Raw genomic sequence first — 20,461 nt, 5'->3', positions numbered from 1 at the left:
TGACAATTCTTTGAGGCATGGATCGTCTACACTGTTTCAAATTGAGTGAGCATCCTCAGGCAGGAGGTGATCAGCATCTGCTAAGGGGCCTGATCTTCTGAGGCTGCCAAGCCTACCAAGAGTCTCCCTGTACAGCAGGAGATCGGGGAGTGGGGATGGGCACTACTCGACAGCTTCAGTCACCTACCCAGTAAAGCTCTTTCATATACAGAGCTTGGGACGAGGGGAGGTAAAGTGCAGCAGCTTTCTGGGGCTGCCCCACCCCCTGGAATACATCTTCAATAACAGAAAGGTGGGGCAATGGGAATTTCATTGACTTTCAACCCTGCCCAGAATGCTTCTTATACAAGAGGGAGCTAAGAGTGATGGATGCAGCTCATGGGGTAAATGCCATAGTCTTCTTACTCTTCTGAGTTTCAGTAGATTTTATTAAATAAATACCTCTAAATTTCTTTCATGCCCTTAGGTCAATTTCCAGAGACCATAAATGGGTGTCTTAAATAATTTTGACCAGCTTGATCAATGTTTCTTTGAGAGAGGGGCTTCATCAACCACTTCATACCACCAGTTTAGAAGTTCCACCCCATGGAAGGGGTCTCTAATTTATAATTTTACTTATTTGCTTTAACTTACAACATAAAGAAAATAATTACAAAATATCAGATACACTTTTTTAATGAACAATAAAACTACTGAGTGTAGTTCTAAGCATTCAATAATTTCTTTTGTGCCTATCGCCTCAAACCAGGAGCTACTGTAGGGCACGCCTTATGTCAGTTAACTTGTTTCCATGGTCCAGGGCAATGGATGGGAGGTAATGGTCTTTACAGCTTTAAAACAAAATACTATATGTGCTTTTAAACATATGATTCTATGATTACCTTACCTAATGGCTTAACTTCGGAGGAGCCTGGTGGGCTGCAGTCCATGGGGTCGCTCAGAGTTGGACACAATTGAGCGACTTCACTTTCCCTTTTCCCTTTCATGCATTGGAGAAGGAAATGGCAACCCACTCCAGTGTTCTTGCCTGGAGAATCCCAGGGACGGGGGAGCCTGGTGGGCTGCCGTCTATGGGGTCGCACAGAGTCGGACACGACTGAAGCGCCTTAGCAGCAGCAGCAATGGCTTAACTTCAGTGACTATCTCACTAGGCTAGTTTGTTACTAGTTACAAGGCTGGCTCCCATGTGGGCTTCCTAGTACACACATACTCATATAAGCCCACACTCACACACTTAACCTTTTCATAACATTTTCCCAGTTACTTGTCTCCTTTAAGAGTGCCCATATGTGAATTTTTTTAACCAATTAGACTTTAAAGGCACAATGCCTATGGCCTGCACCCTTTTTTGAAGCCAATGAAAATGTTTGTGATTAAAAATAAATTATATATTGGCTCAGAAACACAGAAAGAAAACTGCAGAACCAAAATAAATATGTTTAATTAAATGTTTATAAAATCAAATATTAGGTCAACCTATCAAGAACAACTCAACACTTAAAAAGTTACATATAAATTATATTTAAGGTGGCATATGAATACATTTGGGGACATTTGTAGTGGCTCAGCAGTAAAGAATCCACCTGTCAGTGCAAGAGACACGAGTTCAATCCCTGGGTCAGGAAGATCCCTTGGTGAAGGAAATGGCAATCCACTCCAGTATTCCTGCCTGGGAAATTCCATGGACAGAGGAGCCTGGCGGGCTACAGTCCACAGGGTCACAAAAGAGTTGGACATGACTTAGTGATTCAACAACGACTGGTGTTAACTACTTCTGTAACTTTAAACACATTACTTAAGCTTTCTAAACTTCAGTTTGAAAGGAAAAAACACCCTATTCACAAAACATTTTCAAGAATGAAATAGCTGATGTACAACAGCTGCTCATAATAGACGCTCAATAATTACTGGTTCTTTCAACTTACAAATAGCCACCCTAGTAATGTATACTCTGTACCTTGTTTGCTAAAGCTAGATATATGAGATTTTTTTAGAGTTGGAAGAATTTAAATCAATTCCTTCTCTCAGTTTACAGATGGAGAAATCACAGTATTCATCTTGAGAGGTCAAAGACTTTCCCAGGAACTCAGCAGAATAGAACTAGAACCATCTTCTCTGAACACCTGCCACCTTTCTAATGTGCCTTGTTGTTGCGTGTTTTCTAATGTTTAGTTGAAAGATTTTATGATATATCCATTTTATCTTTGCTTAAAGCATAAAGAGGATTATGGCTAATAGTGGTCTTGTGTTCCTTGTGTTCTCCTTGCTAGTTACATGCTCTGGGGAAACTTCCTGGAACCAGGATGGCAGAGTTAAAAGCCAAGTACACCTTGCTGCATGATACCGTGATGAGGTATGCTATTTACCAATGTGGAGACATACTTACTCATGCTTCTACTTCTTACTTGAAATGGGACCCGTCTTATTTTTCATTTTCCCCAAAGCAGACTGAGACCAAGATTTGAGTTCAAGCGGTTTAAGAACATTATCATGAGGGAGTGGGGAAGTGACACAGGGAAGAAAGTTATTCAGCTGGGGATGTGTTAATCTTCAGGTTAACACTGCAGACAACCAGGGCTCAGTCTCACTGAGCGACCACAGAACACACCTCAGAACTCTCCCACTGAAGCGTGAGAACACTGGTATATCTTCTCACTAATTTCCATCTCCCCTTGATCTAGGGTTGCTTCTAGGTAGGTGAGCTCCTGACACTTCTAGCTTACCCTCTGAGAAGCCATAAGTTCCAGTGGCCAGAGAAAGCTCTCGGGCAGAGGCACACAGATGCTGTTGTTATATATGACAACTGTCCACCAAAGCTACTGGTGGCCGCTAGAGTGGGCCCAGGTGACTCTGGTGAGGCACTGACATTCTCTGCTACAGGACACTCCTGTAAGATCCTCTCCTCCCCACCTTCACCACTCAGGAGGTGTAGGTTCTATAACAACTCCAGTCTATGTCTGCTAAGATTTCTGTCTTTACTTCTCACCTGTTCCTCCTATCCCCAGCCACTCACCTTAGCCCAGTTCTAATCAGCAGAGATCAGAAGACTAGGCGACAATGGAATAATTCAACAAGGTTTTCTAAGCATGTGCGGTCAGCCACCGGGAATCAAGGGGGAAGGAGAGCCAAGAAAGAAGTGGAAATCTGTCCTGCTGCTACTCCCAAGTCCCCTCTTCCTTTTCCCACCTCCTGCCTCATAGCTTTGCATGGCGTCTTCATTGAAACCCAAGGAGAGACAGTGATAGACACTTCGTCCTCCCCCTCTGCCTCGCTCATATCCACCCATTACTCCTACTGCTTTGCTTGCCCAGGTATTTGGCTACTTTGAGGATGGGAGCCTGGGGGAGGAGTGAAGGAGAGCAGAGCTGCATCCCTGTGGACCTTCCCCTAGGCTCCACCTCATACACACTCAGCTGCATCCTGGCTTCTAACCACCCTCCAGAGCCCTCAGCTTTGTCTCCTGCTCCTCCCCAGCCCCAAACCAAATTCTCACCCTCACCCCTATAACAGGGACTCCATTTCCCACAACTGATCCCAAATGCCAGTGTGTACACGCAGCTCTCAGTACTCAGGAACTTAGTGGATTTAGATGGAAAGTCTGGGGTGATCTTTTCAACATATTTCACACCACTTTACTGCGAGAAATTCCACACAGTTATCTGAGCCTCCTTGCAGACTGAAACACTTCTCACCCTCTGGATAGCTCTAACCTAGAGCCCCACAGAGCCCTGTGTGGTGCTGATGTGGCTGCCTCCTTGCCTGGCTCACAGCTCAGCTCCCTGGACTCCAGTGAGAGTCACGCAGGACCAAGGCCATGGCATTCTTCCTTCTTCCAGGCTGTGTCACAAAACCATTACTTCCCTTCTGCTACATTTTACCTCCTTCTGACCTCAACACAAAAGAGTTCCCTCTTTTGTGATTACAACGAACACCCACCACTCTCTCCCACCCCTACTGCCTGGTGGGTGGGAAAGACATGAAGATGCAGACTCCTCATTCTTGGTGCTGGGGCTGCAGCAGGGCAGATAAAGGCTGGAAATGCTGAACCGAAATTGAATGAGGTGTCCATAGAAATCATGTTACAGGAGCTGTTAAATTCTCTTCTGCTGATGCTCTATTTCAAGTTCACATGTGTAAATTACCATTTGTGTTCTGGCTGGAACCGTAACCACTGTTTGCCTGCTTTCTGAGGGCAAATGGGCTCAATGGCCTGAGACAATACCTTACAATTCCGTAGCTGAATACTCATGTTAAGGATATCAGGTAACTTCATATATATACAGTATATACAAGGAAATGAATTGTAAGAAATACTTCTAGCATTCATGAATGGAAATTACATGTGTATCTTTATAGCTGTTGTTGCTATTTGGCACCTAACACAGTGCCTGAAACATCTGATAGCCCAATAAATGTTTTGCTCTTGAGTAAATAATGTAGTAAAGACTGAGAAAATGGGTGGGGCTGGTAACTTCAGTCGAGACAGGCTTGATTAAGTCGTTGGGCATCTCTGCAAATGAACAGAACCCTGAAGAGTTCTCCTAGTGAGAAAAGTTGGTGGGGAGCATGCACACAGTGCTGCCTTTAAAACAGGAACTGGCAGGGTCTTGCTTCTGAACTGGAGAGACAGCAAGTGCGAGGCGGGAGGATTTCTGAGAAGGAAGAGTCAGATCTGCGGAAGTCCAGTAAGTCCAGTCCCTATGCCCGTTCAATTCTGCCTCAAGCCCCATGCTTAACCCTTTCCCAAGGTAAGGCCAAAGCCACAGAATATACTTGGAATTGTAGGAACTGCTCTTTTCTGTGACATTCACAGCTGTAGCCAGGCATTGAATTTATGATCAGAAATATGTAAATTAAGTTCATAATTTTATAGAAGAATTTTTCTGCCTAGTTTCCTGGTAAAGTGTCATTAGAAAATTTAACTGTTTTTTCTTATCACTAAGGAAGAAAAGATTTTCCTTTAATCAGGTCATGAGAATCCACGAATTCAAGAAAGCCAGGGTTGTTAGGGCATTTGGAGGGAGAACCCACTCTTCTTGGTATTATTCTTCTCACCCGCTGGAAGGTCATGATCATTCTTTAAAGTCAAGTGCAAATATCACATTCCCATCCAACTAACCCTTTCTCTGTCATCTGCCACCATCTGATCTAGACACGAGTGGCAGCACTTGTCAGCTGGTACTCCAGCTTCCTACTCATGTCTGCTCCCCTCGGCTAGATGCGAGTTCCATTTGCCTTTAAGATCTAGTGCAATACTTGGCACAGAAATGCCACTGAATTGACCTGAACCCAGCGTGGACATACTCCCTCCACACCTCACCAGACCCCCCACAGGAGCTACCAAGGGTATCGAAGGTATACACTGCTCATTATGCGAATCTCTGTTTCATGGGATCCAGCACACAGGAATCAGAGGTCCAGCTGCTTCAGGATGCCAAACGCTTCACTGAGCAAATACAGGAGCAGCAGTTTCACCTGCAGCAAGCCGATAATTTTCCACAGGCGTTCACCACCGAAGTTTCCAAAATGAGAGAACAACTTCTCAAGTATCAAAATGAATACAATGCAGTGAAGGAAAGAGAGTTCCATAATCAGTACAGACTGAATAGGTAAGTACACGATTCTCTCAAGTTTGCTGAAGACAGATGCAAGCAAAGCTGCTTCCACATAAACTAAGAGAAAAAATGTGGACTAACTGAAGAAGGAATTTTAGGTACAGGGATTATGAGATAGCAATGATAAGAGAACTATAAGCCTTGATTCCCTAGAACAGGCAGTCCCTGAACAAGTCCCTGAAAAATAAGCTTGGGTTTCAGGAAGATGCTCTCAGGAAGAGGAGATCCCTGTAGTGGTTTTCGTGTGTTAGGAAAACTATAAGCATCGGGAGCTGCGACCAAAGAACACACTCCATAGAGCAAGGACTTGGCATACACTCTTGGCCTCTTCAGCCCGGGTGGTGGCCCCTTTCCATTTGTGGTACTGGATCCCGTGTCCGCATGGCGGGTGCCCCATGAGGACTTTCCAAACAAGCCTATGTGAGCTGAGGGTCATACCTGGTTCCCTTGATTCTTCTAATACAGGGACGGGGACCACATAGTCAACCCTCTTCTCCTATTACTAGACTATTCCTTAAGGTCAAGGGAAAAAGTGATATCCTTTTGGAAGACACATTCACTTATCCAAATCTGAGGGATGTCATTCAGTGAACTAAAGCAGAAATGTATTGCTGGAAGGGATAAATGCTATTCGTAAAATCTCCTCTAACATTCCTCCTGTGAGTAGCCAGTCAGTGAAAGAGTTTGTTCAGCAAATCACACTAGTTAGATAGAATTTCACAACAACTGCAGTCCAGGTTTTGTGATATGTGCTGTGCCTGGAGAGGAAGCCAAAGCATCTCGCCTAGAATGTGTTACCGTTTAAAGTGGCAGAACTTTCTCTGGCTATTTTTAAGAGTAGGTAGATTCCTTGCAGTGATGGAACTCAGTCCTGCTAAGAAATAAGGGAATGATTTGAGTGACCTTTGGAGGACTTTGCTTGCCCTGGTTTTGAATCCTCTCTTTGGGGCCTATTATTTCAACTGGGGGATGAAGATTAGCTTAATCAGGAGAATTATATTCGGGGGGCGGGGGGAATCTGAGTTCTTCTTTGTCTTTCAATCTAAACTTGTTTCAGGCTCACCAGTGACATCTATAAAAAGAAAGCTTAGCTATTTCTGTGCTCTGTAAGCACTCTTTCAGTTGAGAAAATAATGAAATTAAAACAATTGGTAGTTGTTCATTAGTATTGAAAATATGAATGCTTGACATTTCCATGAAAGGGTAAGAGGAACATAAGTCAGTTGATACTTAAATTGTTTAAAATTTCCAAGTATTCCTGCCAAGAGGAAAGGAAAAAAATGACCAGAACTCTTGCCTTTTAGGTATAGACAGGCAAATTGTTCATTGAGTTGCTTGGGATGGGGGTGGGGGTGAGGACTGTACATAGTGATCTACAGTAAACAAGAACATTTAAAGTGAACATTTGCAGAAATGTTTTGTGTGTATTATTTTTGGATTTGTTAACATGTAATACTTTAGCTTAAAAAGACTTCCCTGCATCCTCAACTATTAGCAGCTCAAGAATTAACAAACTTATTTCCATAAAAATAATGGCAATATCAAAATAAATACTAGGAAAGACTTACAGGCTGTGTATTTCACTGGCTTAACATACTTAGTAGTACATGGTACGGAAACAAATTCACTCAACACTTCCTCCCTGGGAAGAAAGTAGATATTTCCATCCCCACATAAAAATAAAGAAACCAAGCCAGTGAGAGAAAAAAAAAACAAAAAAAAACTATTCATCCAAATATACAGATGATATTTTTCAGATCAGCACAACAAAACCTCATTTTATTCTGGGCCTGAATAACAGAACTCCAAATAACTAGCACTCCTCTACCCCAACATCTTCAGGAACTTCTGAATCATTAGCAACTAGTAAGAACAATATATTGTTTAAATATTCTAGAGAAAAGATTTTTGCTTTATAATTTAGTTGATTTTCTTATGTTTTCAAATAATATAAACTCCTTAATAAGTGCTAAGGGAAGTATAATAACATGGTTGGTTAATAATTAAATCTGTTGCAATAGTTTTTGGCTTTGGATTAATACTCACTGATGATCTCTTGGTAACTATGCAGTTCAGGAATGAATAGGGAACTTACTTCAATAAATAAACACATACAAATAAATAATGAAGTGATTAAATAAATACTGTTGAGAACTCATACTTGAAACAAAGTAGAAGTCATTATTTTTCCAGAAACTTTCCCTGAAAAGACTATTCAGTATTCTTTTCAAGGTTTTTCTAGCTTTTACTTTGTTACCTTTTGGGGGCTTCTCTTCTTCCTAGAAATCCTAAAGATCTGGACAGCAAATCAGCTGAGTCTCTCATGCTAAATCTGAAATATCCTGACAAGTCTTAGTCGGCTGGGGAAACAGAGCCATGGTCAGTGCTGTGTCGTGGGCGTGGACGTGCAGTGGGGGACATGTGTGCTGCACAGGTGCAGGACTGTGCGGTGTGATCATGGCCTTTGTGATTACTTCCTCTGCCATGGTTCGTTCCCTGCGGGCGCTCACCCAGGGGTATAGTAGTCATTTTCCATTCTTAGTCCAATAGCGATAGCAAAGTTGGAACCAAAAACCAAACATCTGATAAGAAAGGAACAGAGAGATTACTTTAGTGATGCCTCTGGAATTCCAGAAAGTTAGACTGACAGAGGGACATGCAGATCATCAGGATTAGTAGTAAGGAAAAAACTCACAGCTGAACAGATTTTACCTTCTAAATATCAAAGAAAAAAAAAATGTTCTTGTGGCAACCAAGAACAGAAAGAGCTTAGAACAGGTTTTGCTGCATATAGTCCTCCTAACTGAAAGAGAAGCACCTTGGATCCATGTTTAAAAGGCAGATCCAACTATAAAACTAACGATTCCACTTTCTGTCCAGGCCTTCCCACCCAAGGTAACATTTGAGTTGCTCACATACTTCCTATGTAATTCTTATTCTTGTCAGAGTTTGAGAACTGTTGGTCTCCAAAGAGGTTCTCAGCCCTGAATACTCTCAGAATCACCCAAACCTTCTCTCAGTAACCACTCACTGTGTGCTCAAACACTTCCAGTGATCGGGGCTCACAGCCTCCACAGCAGCGCAGCCCAGCTTTGGACAGCCTGGCTCGTAGATGGCTGTTGCTTATATTGGATAAGAAACTGACCTTCTACGACTTCCACCCAGTCAAGCTGGTTCTACTCCTGATGGTGGATGATGCCTCACGCACTTGGCAGCACACACGGCTTCCATCATTGCTTCTTCGCCTACAAGTCCTTAAAACCAAAATCCTTTGATGACATGGTTCAGTTACGACTCTTGCTGCAGAAAAGAAACGAATCCTGAGCAGCTTTGATGCTGATACACCCCTAAGTCAGGAAAGCTGAAAGTGTCAGTTTTAGATTTTAATGTCAGTTTGAAAGGTTAGAGGTCTATGTATATCAAAAGGCACACACACAATAACTTTTTCTCATCCCAGTAATGCCCCCCAAAAATGAGAATCCGAAAAAAGACAATGAATGAAGATGCCTATTATTATTTATAAAAGCAAAAAATCTAAAGCAATCTAAATTCTAAAAAACAGTGGAATATTTCGATAATAGTGTATTCCAGGTAAAGCTTGATACTGAACAGTGCCTTGGAGGCAGATAGAGCTGAGTTTGAAAGTCAGTTTAGCCTTGACTGGTGACTTTGGAAGAGGTGCCTCACTCCTCAGTTTCAATGTTTCTTAGTGAAAAAGGGGAAAATATATGATTGAAATTTAATTAATTTAAAATGTTCAAAAGAATTATCCATTTTACATTTGCTCAAGAAAAAAAACATTTTGCATTTAAAGAAGAGACTAAGTCTTATCTTGTGGGAGAGTCTCATGTCACCATTTTGAAATTCAGGCACACTCAGGTGGGCTTTGCAACCCAGCGATGGCAGCACACTATCACCCCCTGGTGGCAACACGGCTGAGGTGCAGGATCAACAGCTTGGAAGTAAAATAGCAGTGTATACACACGTTGAGAGCATGAGACGGTTGGATGTCATCACCAACTCAATGGACATGAGTTTGAGTAAAGTCCAGGAGTTGGGGATGGACAGAGGGGCCTGGCGTGCTGCAGTCCATGTGGTCGCAAAGAGTCAGACATGACTGAGTGACTGAACTTAACTAAATACACAAGCTCTAAAAGGAAGGGGCTTCCCTGGTGGCTCGGATGGTAAAGAATTGGTCTGCAATGCAGGAGACATAGGTTTGATCACTGGGTTGGGAAGATTCCCCTGGAGAAGGGAATGCTATCCACTCCAGTATTCTTGCCTGGAGAATTCAATGGACAGAGGAGCCTGGCAGGTGACAGTCCATGAGGTCGCACACTTTCTTTCTTACTTTCTAAAAGGAAAGGTATAAGTATTCAAAACTCTGAAGAAATTCAGCTTCAGCCTACAGTCCACACAACTAACCTATAAAATTCTGTGTGGCGCACAGTTATTGCAAAAACCTTCAATTTACTTTATTGCAAATATAGTTTCATAAAAACAAACCTGGTATGCATGCCTCTTTAGACCTTCTGGCTAGTGGGATCTGCTCATTAGATGGAACCAGTAAAGGCTGTATCAGTAATCCAGACAGGTACTGCTGCTGCTGCTGCTAAGTCACTTCAGTCGTGTCCGACTCTGTGTGACCACATAGAGGGCAGCCCACCAGGCTCCCCCGTCCCCAGGATTCTCCAAGCAAGAACACCAGAGTGGGTTGCCATTTCCTTCTCCAATGCATGAAAGTGCAAAGTGAAAGTGAAGTCACTCAGTCGTGTCCGACTCTTAGTGACCCCATGGACTGTAGCCCACCAGGCTCCTCTGTCCATGGGATTTTCCAGGCAAGAGTACTGCAATGGGGTGTCATTGCCTTCTTCAGACAGGTACTAGTTTCTTGTAAATAATATAAAGAAAAAGCCCAGAGCCTGCCTGGAAGGAACCTGAGTCTGGAGGGGAGGTCGTGATCCCAAGCAGTTACAATGTGGTGAGAGAACTCCTTTGATGGGTGTGCGTACAGTGTTAGGGAGGACTGGAGAGGGAGACCCTACATGAGCCTGGGGGAGTCAGTAAAGCCATCACCATGGATGGACACCAGGCTGACAAACACACCTGAGAGTGCATCCTGAGAAGAGAAAGTAGAAAATTATTACTGTGCAAATAGTTTACTTTTTTGTACTTTGTCAAAGTTGATTTTTTTTTTTTTTTTGCAGCTTAGTGGAAGAAAAAAACCTCATACTAAAGGAATTTGAGAAGATACCTAAGCCAGGAGTAAGTCTTAGATGATCTAGACTTTGTTAAATACAGCTGGATTCAAACAACCTTTTTGATAAATATTAATGTTTATCACAGAAACTATATCCTGAAACATTTGAAAGACCCAGAAGTCTTAACTATGGATGATGATGAAAGCAATACCTGTATAACTTCTGCAGTAAGCATAAGTGTGCCTATTACAGGATTTAGCTGCTTGGCATCTAATTTAGGTTGTGTTTGGTTGGACAATATCTGCTTTGTTTTCAGAAGAAAAAAGGATTCTATGGTTGGCACTTAAAAACATTATTTTTGCTATAGTTATTACTCTTTTTAGCTTCCTGAATGTCTCAAGCTGATTATAAGAAATTTTTATACAGATGTATCACTTAGTAATTCATGCCTAACAAACTTCCCTAAAACGTACTAGTTTAAAACAACAGCCATTTCTCATTTTCAACAGTTGTGAATTCTTCTAGCCTGAGCTGGCTCAGTTGGGGTAGGATGGCTTCATTTGTATGTCAGTCATTTTGGTGTAGTTGGTCCAAGGTCCAAGGTCTAAGGTCACATGTCACTGGTTAGTCTCATGATGATGGAAGGGTTGCCGGTCTCAAGAAAGAGACAAATAGTCTCAAGAAAGGGCAAACCTCAACACAAGCAGGTTTTGAGCCTTTGCTTAAATCACTGTTGGTAACATCACATTGGTCCAAGCAAGTCATAGTGCCACATCTGGAATCAAGGGGCAGAGGTCCTCCTACATCTAAATATGACATAGCCATATTGCAAAGAGGCATGCGAACAAGATTAGGAGGAATTATGTCCCTTTCTTTTGCAATCTATCATAGAAAGTAAATGGAAAAATCAGCACACATCACATTAAATTAAATCACATCACACTCGCACATACACCTTCTGAATGGTTTTATTAAAAAAGTATGTTGTTGGTGGTTTAATTCCAAGGCACAAAAAACTGTTAAACATAAAATAAGATTACACATATGAGTATGAATATGCTGCTGCTGCTGCTAAGTCGCTTCAGTCGTGTCTGACTCTGCTCAACCCCACAGACGGCAGCCCACCAGGCTCCTCTGTCCACGGGATTCTCCAGGCAAGAACACTGGAGTGGGTTGCCATTTCCTCCTCCAATGCATGAAAGTGAAAAGTGAAAGGGAAGTCGCTCAGTCGTGTCCGACTCTTAGCGACCCCATGGACTGCAGCCTACCAGGCTCCTCCATCCATGGGATTTTCCAGGCAAGAATACTGGAGTGGGGTGCCATTGTCTTCTCCTGAGTATGAATATACATCATATTATATATGAATGTAAGAATGTATATATATATATATATGCATATATATGTATATATTATATACTATAAGTATTCCTAACCACCATTTTCAACAGAGATTCTATGGGAAAAAGTATTTTGAATTTTAGTTTCAGATCATAGGATCACTCACCAATTTTACCCTCCAGGAACAGCAGTGGAAGAGAGCCATATGCAGAAAGGCCAGAGAAGGCTAAGTGGATCCTTCCCCTTAGTCATTAGTAACATGTAGCCCTCCTGAGTACAAGAAGGCTTCTCTCTCATAAGTTAAACACTCCTCAGATAATCAGTCACGGGAAACAGTCAAAGCCCTGTTAGGAGTCTGAGGCAGAGGGCATTTGAGGAGAATGTCCATGAGTTAGACAAGTAGTATTAATGAGAGTAGGGGATTAAGGAATGTCAAGGACTAGAGACATTCCAAATATGAACTCCCTAATCTTTAATTCTCATGTGTGACTCAGACTAACCATAACCTAGATATTCAAACATTATTTGTATCTGATTTGTCAAATCACAAAGCTACTAGAAAAAAGGCTGGAAATTTTTACTAATGCTTTTTGGTATCAAATAAACATTAACTCAGAAAAAGGAAACATTTAAAATGTAGGAAGACTGAAAAGAGCATTAATTTAAAAAAAAAAAGAGTTCAAAAATCTAATGTAAAACATTTAACACATATAATTGCTATGCATTTATTGAAGAGGTCAGAAATCAAAAGTTTCATTTAACTCTGTAAGAAATCATTTATGAAGCTCAAAGCAAATATAATCAAAATGGTAAGTAAAATTTTTAATTTGATTTTTAGCCAAACAGATGCTTGCTCAGACTCTGTATAACCTGATGATTTTCATGCCTTTTAAAGGAAATGGAGAAGAAGATGAGAATATTGAGAGAAAGCACTGAAGAATTGCGTAAGGAAGTAATGCAGAAGAAATTAGAAATTAAAAATTTACGGGAAGATCTGACATCTAAGCAAAAGCAATCACTAAAGGAGCAGAAGGAGCTAGAAGAACTGCTTGAGTATCAGGTCACCTTAAAGGTGTGCTGCTTCACTCGCACATATGTAAACACTGATCTGCAAGGACATAAAATGCATGGGTGTCATCACACTTTTTGCATTGACTACATAGGTTTGACAAAAACCAAGACACACAAACTGAAATGTTATGTAGTTGTGATTGATCCTATCAGACTAAACCTGGGCTCTGGGGATTCACAAAAGATTTCTGAATATTCAGTAGCATCACTCTTAAGTTGGAGCCCTGACTGGGAGAAAAGGTCTCTCTAGAACTCATCAAGCATTTTCCAATATTAGAAAGCAGTGTCACAAACACAATCACTTCCTTCAAGAGCAACCAAATGTCCTGACCTCTTTATATATTGTTACTACTTTATCCTTGTCTGCCTGTTTGATTCCACTTCACTTCCCTCTCACTGTGAACATTATACAAGACCCACATTTATGTTTTCAGTTCAGTTCAGTCTCTCAGTCGTGCCTGACTCTTTCCTAAAACATATTTGTGTTTTAAGAAATAATTAAAATTCATTGCATTTTGAAATATTTTGTAACAGGTCTTGAAACAATTTAAGTAACCAGAGTTATTTTTTAAAGCAACACATTTGAGATGCCTTGGCTTAGAATTAGGATTCACTTTGACCTCCTTAGGAGATGAAGCAGTCAGCCAAGACATACCCAGCTGCCACCTAGAACATGGACACTGAGCCGAGATGGATTTACAAGGAACCCAGTGAAGCTAAGGCTTCAGCCCCTCACATGCATTAACCGCCTCCAAGGCCCTGAACTTAATTTAGCATTTGTAACTTGTGATTCTTTCTCTTAAAAAGAACGTCCCAAACTGTACAAGTTTTAGCCTCACAAAATTTAGATCTGCTCAAGACTGAGCAAGACCCCAGAAATATATCACATTGCAGGGATGTCTTCAAGCCCCTGTGCTACCCCAGGACCCAAAGTCCAGTATGATCCTCAGGTGGGAAGGGGCTCTTTCACAACCCCTGCCATGTATGTACATACCATTCTTGAGGCTAAAAGTGAATCTTCTGTGAATCCACAGAGCACAGTGCAAAGCGGTGTTAGACAAAGTTAGCTTCTGATCTTGGCCTTGCTGCTTAGAAGTTATGTGACTTTGGGAAAATCATTTACCTTCTTTTAGCCTCAGCCTTAGAGATTAAGATGCATATTCAGGGATGTAAAGCTCTAAGGAGAATCCGATAGGTGAGTGAGGGAAACAGGACAGAGCTGCGGAAGAAGTCAGGCCAAAACATGGTTTCAGGAGACCCCTAGTTTCAGTCTGATCCCATGGGGAACTCAGATCATGAATCGCACCAGAGAAGTTGTTCCACCCTGAGTCGGGGGTGGGCTGCTGTACCTCCACATCAGTCACAGCCTGTGCCCCTCTTCCTTCCATCCCCCTACCCACCCACCCTTCTGCACCCCACCCGCCACCAAGGCAACTCTGCACAGCCATGGCGCTCTGTGGAGAGAACAAGCATAAGCTGTTGCTGCTGCTGCTGCTGCTGCTAAGTTGCTTCAGTCGTGTCCGACTCTCTGCGACCCCATAGATGGCAGCCCACCAGGCTCTGCTGTCCCTGGGATTCTTCAGGCAAGAACGCTGGAGTGGGTTGCCATTTCCTTCTCCATTGCGTGAAAGTGAAAAGTGAAAGTGAAGTCGCCCAGTCGCGACCGACTCGTGGGGACCTCATGGACTGTAGCCCACCAGGCTCCTCCATCCATGGGATTTTCTAGGCAAGAGTACTGGAGTGGCTTGCCATTGCCTTCTCCAGCCTTCAAAACCTCTGAGGGATCGGTGTATCTCCATAAAGAGAACCTGGGCACAGCACCCACAGCATTCGCTACAGTCAGTTAGCTCCTCTTTCAAATGGTAACCATGACCATCTGAAAGGTCATTATGAGAATTAAATGGAATAATTAAAGCACACTGCAGGGTACAGGACAGATAGTAAAACTTCTACACCTTGTAGCTCCTTTCTCTCTCTCCTATTTAATTTGCTTAACTGCTTCTCATCTAAGAGTACATAATTTAACACGGCTCCATTTCTTTACTAGGATGAAGTGGTCCACCATCAATCCATCCCTGTACAAATTGGAAAAGAGATAGAAAAAACAACACGCAAAAAAGTGTATGGTTTAATGTTTTTTATTTTCTATCCCTCCGGCCCACACTTCCCCAAGTTATGTGTGCATGCTAAAACAAGAATATTAGCCACTGAACATATCAAATTACTGCGATAATTTTAGAAATATCTGCATTTGGCTCTAAGTTGTACACATTAAGTTCTTTAAAAGAATGTAGTGCAGCCCATTACTGTCATTCCTAACACTTATTTATGTCTTAATTTTAGGATAATATTCTCTTTCTAATATATAAATCTTGTCTCTATGGAGAGTAACTGACTTTAATAGAACTGCATATGGAATCAGTTGTTTGAACTGTGTAGAATTTCATGGCCTAGATATGTCAGCCAGCCAGATGCCTGAAACCCAAAAAACAGTAATTCTTCACTTGTCAGCTATCTGTGTGCATAAGCCCCTACACATTTAAAGGAGATTGGAGGCGGAAATCACAGAGAAAATTCTCAAAGTTTGGAGGCACCAAAAAAGATATATAAGTGGAGATACACAAGCCTGGAGAAGAGGGGAAAGACGAGACAGACAGTAGTAGTGGTTCTAAAACCCAGGCCCCACCAGTGCCGATGCTGAGAGGTTTAGGTCAGTTCAGAGGATGAGGGTTGAATCCCAAGAGATGGTAGCGCCGGGGACCTGGGGACAAAGTAGGGAAGCTGGACAAATGCTTACCCTCAGTGACACTCAGTCCCACTCACCTGTGGTCTTCATCTCACTTCTGAATTTATGACTAGACCTTCTGTTGCCTGGTTAGAAAGTACAAACAGGTGAAGACATCCAGGGCTCAAAATAAGGCAGATGTATATGTGTGAATGTGTTGTGTACATACATATATATGTGCGTATGTATCCCCACAGAGAAATGGAAAAGAAAAAACTTGTCTTGGAATATGAACTCAAAGAGCTAAATGATTCCCTAAAGAAAGTTGAAACCAAAATTAATGCTGTAATGGAAGAGAAGGAGGATGTAATAAAGGAAGTTGAAGGCAAACGGGCCTTACTTGAAATTAAAGAGCGAGAATATAACCAATTGGTCAAGCTATTAGAATTAACTAGAGAGAATGAAGCAAGCTCACTAACTGAAAGGTTTGTTATATTAATGTGTTTTGTCATCTAAATATTTCTTTGATTTCTATTTTAAGATTCAAAATAATCTCAGATTTATATTCACTTAGTAAACATTTTCATAGAATTTTAAATCATTTTACCATTAATAAAAATATATTATTAAATAAAGCATTTCCAAGTATTTTTCTATCCTTTATTCTTCATTGTCCTCAATTTCTTGTGACCAAATCTTAAGGACACAATTTATTGTATTTTTTTTTTAAAGTTTCTCTAATGTACCTCTGGAAAATTGTATTACTGGAGTGTGCTATAATTGAAGGATTTTTTTTTCCCCTGTAGATTACAGCATTTCTGAGGTAATCATGATATTTTTCCTAAAAGGAGCAATTCCATAATGTGAGTCTCTAGGAGAGTGTTAATTCCCATTTTTAAGTAAAATGTCAGAGGAACTAGGAGCTTCTGTCTCTGCCAGTTTGCTCTTCCATTTGGGTTTTTATGACTGTGACACTGACAAGAACTTGCAAACAAAAGTGCTTCCGGCATTTACTTAAAATTTGGTTCTAACGTGAAAATGGTTCTGTACATACCTGCTGACCATGCTACCCTGAAAAAGGGCAGTTGATGACAAATCACCTTCATATTCTCTTTTTACCTGGAACAGAGGGATCTTGGATCTCAATTTACGAAACTGTCTTATTGACAAGCATAACTACCACGATGAACTTTCTCGTAAGCAAAGAGAGAAAGAACGAGATTTTCGAAATTTAAAAAAAATGGAGCTACTCTTGAAAGTGTCCTGGGATGCACTCAATCAAACTCAAGCACTGCATCAGAGGCTTCTGTTAGAGGTGGGTGCTGAACACTGCTGTCTGGTTTGCAAGCTCAGTGCCATCTTTTTGTTTTTTGGTTTATTCTTTTTTTCCTTTGGGAAGTACTGGTGCAGCTTGTGGGATCTTAGTTCCCTGACCAGGGATTGAATCCAGGCCCTCAGCAGTGAGAGCACAAAGTTCTAACCATAGACAGCCAGGAAATTCCCTCAGTAGCATCTTTTTGAAGCAAAAATATTTCAAGAACTTGTTTTTGCCGTCAATAGGGAAAGAGGGAAAGGAAAAGAACAAATAAAAGATAGCTTTAAAATGCATTAAATCTGTTATAAAGGCCCAGTCATACAGTATGTTTCAATCTTTTTGTTATCCCAAGATTAGAGAAATGTCTTATTGGGATCACGCATCAGCCTAGCCATGGGAGGCAGTTAGGTCATCCAGTTCTGGAAGAGCTAATGGGTTCACTTTAGGGGAGAACCAAGTGAACCACTATGTTTGAAAGAGTTCAAAGAGTCAGATCCAGAATGCTGTTACTGAGACGGTAACAGTTAGAAACAACACCAGATCATGTGAATATGGATAGACAGCCAGCCTGCACCTCCAATTAGCCAACGCCCATCAGAACCCAGTGTCAGCTCCCTGAATAATTTTGTGTGTATCAGAGGTGTACTACAGCTAGAGAATGTTCATTATAGCTATTACCTTCTTACTACCTCTATGCTCCCATATGGAGGGATTTTGGTCCCATTGTCTCTGATTCCCTCCTCTTTCACACGGACCAAGCACTGCTGAAAGGCAGTGAATCATAAAAAGGACTGCATCCCTATGCCCAGGCCTTGGCCAGTGCTTCCTTTGGTGAAAAAGAGATCAGTCTCTGAGATGAAGCAGCTGGGGGTACAAAAATCATACCTGTTCTCTTCAGGATTGTCATGGTCCATGACCTTATAGAGGTTCATGGCCTCAGAAATGTAAACAGGAGTTTCCAGCTATGGTAGACACTTCCAATTCTAACCTATAAGCCTAATTCTCGTCTCCTTCTGGGCATAAGGAAGGTTTATACTTCCTTGTACCCTCTGCCATTGAGCAGGGTCATAGGACTGGTTCTCGTCAATGGATTGTGGGCAGAAATGACACATGGTCCTTCCACCCTAGAGCAGTGTGAGAACCTCTAGCCCCTTCCCCCGTTCCCATGGCCATTGTGGTGACTTCCAGTGATGATATGGAAATGTTGTAAATGACTGCATCCAGGAATACTGAGCCAACTGTGGTCTTGGAGAACCACCTTGACTGGCCAGACACTTTGTCAGAGCAAGAAATAAGCTTTCATGCTTTTGGGTAATGATAGTTAGGCTTGTTTCTGAGGCAATAACCTATGCTATCATGATTGAAAGACCAACTTTTATTAAATTGTGAAAATAACTGGTAGAGTTATGAATGTTCTAAATGACTAGGTCTTGATCTTGCTGTCAGATGGCACTCATGAACTTTTTTATATCTCATTGGGGTGAAAAGTGCTTTTCACACTTTTACAAAACAAACAGAATGTTTATTATTTTCATTATTAAAACAACAGTATTTATTTTTCTCATCTATTTTTAATAGTTTTATTAAAATTCCTACATGTAGATTGATTCCTTTATAACTGTGAAAACATTTTCTAAAAATGTTTTTTTCTATAAAAGCTTACATTTTCTACATCAACCATTACACTACTTTTTTGTTGTTTTCATGGTTATTTCCTCATCTATCCATTTACTTTCATTCCTTCTGTGTCCTTATCCAGGTGTGTCTTTCATGCACAGCATATACTTTTTAATACCTAGTCTGAAAATTTCTGCCTTTCAGTTCTTGTATTTAGTCCAAAAGTACATTTGCTGGAGAAGAAAATGGCAATCCACTGTAGTATTCTTGCTGGGAAAATCTCATGGACAGAGGAGCTTGGCGGGCTGCAGTCCCTGGGGTCGCAAAAAGTCAGACGCGACTGAGCATGCTCAGATACATTTGGGCTTATGGCCGCTGTATTACTATTGCTTTTTCTCTGTCTCTGTTTTATTAATAAAGCAATCCTTGTTTATTAAGCAAATAACCATAGTAAGATTTATTTAAACAATAATAGGACAAAAATTATCATTGCTTTTAATAATCTACTATGGTGATTCCAGTAGTAAGTGAAGTTAAGTCTATTAAATGTGTTGCTAATGCTTAGGAGCCTTACTCCACCATCTTGGTGACTCCCTCTCTCTCTCTCCTATGTTGGATCCCGTATTCCACGAGTCTCTTCTATTTCTCTTTTGACTTACTCTCTTTTTGTGGGAAGGGGATATTGTCCACCTTTCCTTGAGAAAAGGTGAATGGAAAGTAATCTTTTAAGACTGGTGTGTCAGAAAATGCATTGTCAGAACACCTTGCATATCAGGAAATATTTTATCCTTACTTTAGCTTAACAGATAATTAATAATTTTACTGGATATGACATTTTAATTGGAAATTATTTTTCCTCATAATGAAGATACAGATCAATTGTTTTTTATTGCACTACTAAGACACTTGGTGCCATTCTCATGCTTGATTCTTTGTTTGAAACCAGTTTTTCCTTTTTTCCATGCTGGAAACTTGTAGGATTTTTTATTGCCTCCCGAAATTTAAAATTTCACCATGAAGTTCCCACTTGTGAGGCTCCTATTTTTAGCCATCATACTGGACACAGAGTGGGTTCTTTGCATAAAGAGACTTACGTTTTTCATCTCTGAAACACCATCTTAAATAATTTCTCCAAGTTTGTCCACTTTTATTTTACTATTCTCTTTCTGGGACTTCTATTATCCAGATGTTAGACCTTCTCAAAGAATCTTTTTAATTTTCTTGTCTTTTTTTTTCTCATATTTTCCATTGTTTTGTTTTTCTGGCTTGCTACAAGGGAAATTTCCTCCACTTTTTCTTCCATTCTGTTATATTTTAAATTTCCATGAGCTATTTTTTTTCCTAACACTTATTTTTTATTGTACCCTTATGCATACTACATATCATTTTTTAATCTCACCAAAGATATTAATAATAGCTTTTTTTTTCTTTTCTCTGCAAGTTACATTATTCTGTGTGTGTGTGTGTGTGTGTATTTTGTGTTCTTGTTTATTTTTTCTCTTTCTTACTAGAAAATTTTCTCATCTATCTGGTAATCCTTAGCTATCAAGTTACATTTGAGAGTGAGAGTACTATAAAG

The 20,461-nt window shown here is 40.9% G+C and overlaps 1 protein-coding gene across 1 annotated transcript in view; it reads left to right on the top strand.

Annotated features, from left to right (window-relative positions):
* The window catches only part of CCDC146 (coiled-coil domain containing 146), a 107,892-nt gene that overhangs the window by 65,638 nt on the left and 21,793 nt on the right, over positions 1 to 20,461 (top strand). Inside the window, exons 2-8 of the mRNA XM_055589639.1 lie at positions 2,271 to 2,353; positions 5,400 to 5,609; positions 10,823 to 10,880; positions 13,050 to 13,226; positions 15,273 to 15,346; positions 16,208 to 16,435; positions 17,079 to 17,265. Coding sequence (XP_055445614.1) covers positions 2,271 to 2,353; positions 5,400 to 5,609; positions 10,823 to 10,880; positions 13,050 to 13,226; positions 15,273 to 15,346; positions 16,208 to 16,435; positions 17,079 to 17,265 — 1,017 coding nt within the window. The remainder of the gene's footprint in view (positions 1 to 2,270; positions 2,354 to 5,399; positions 5,610 to 10,822; positions 10,881 to 13,049; positions 13,227 to 15,272; positions 15,347 to 16,207; positions 16,436 to 17,078; positions 17,266 to 20,461) is intronic.

This window comes from Bubalus kerabau, chromosome 8 (assembly GCF_029407905.1).
Source record: "Bubalus kerabau isolate K-KA32 ecotype Philippines breed swamp buffalo chromosome 8, PCC_UOA_SB_1v2, whole genome shotgun sequence".
Lineage (NCBI taxonomy): Eukaryota > Metazoa > Chordata > Mammalia > Artiodactyla > Bovidae > Bubalus > Bubalus kerabau.
Note: the sequence above shows the minus strand (reverse complement) of the source record. Positions and strands in the feature narration are given on the sequence as shown.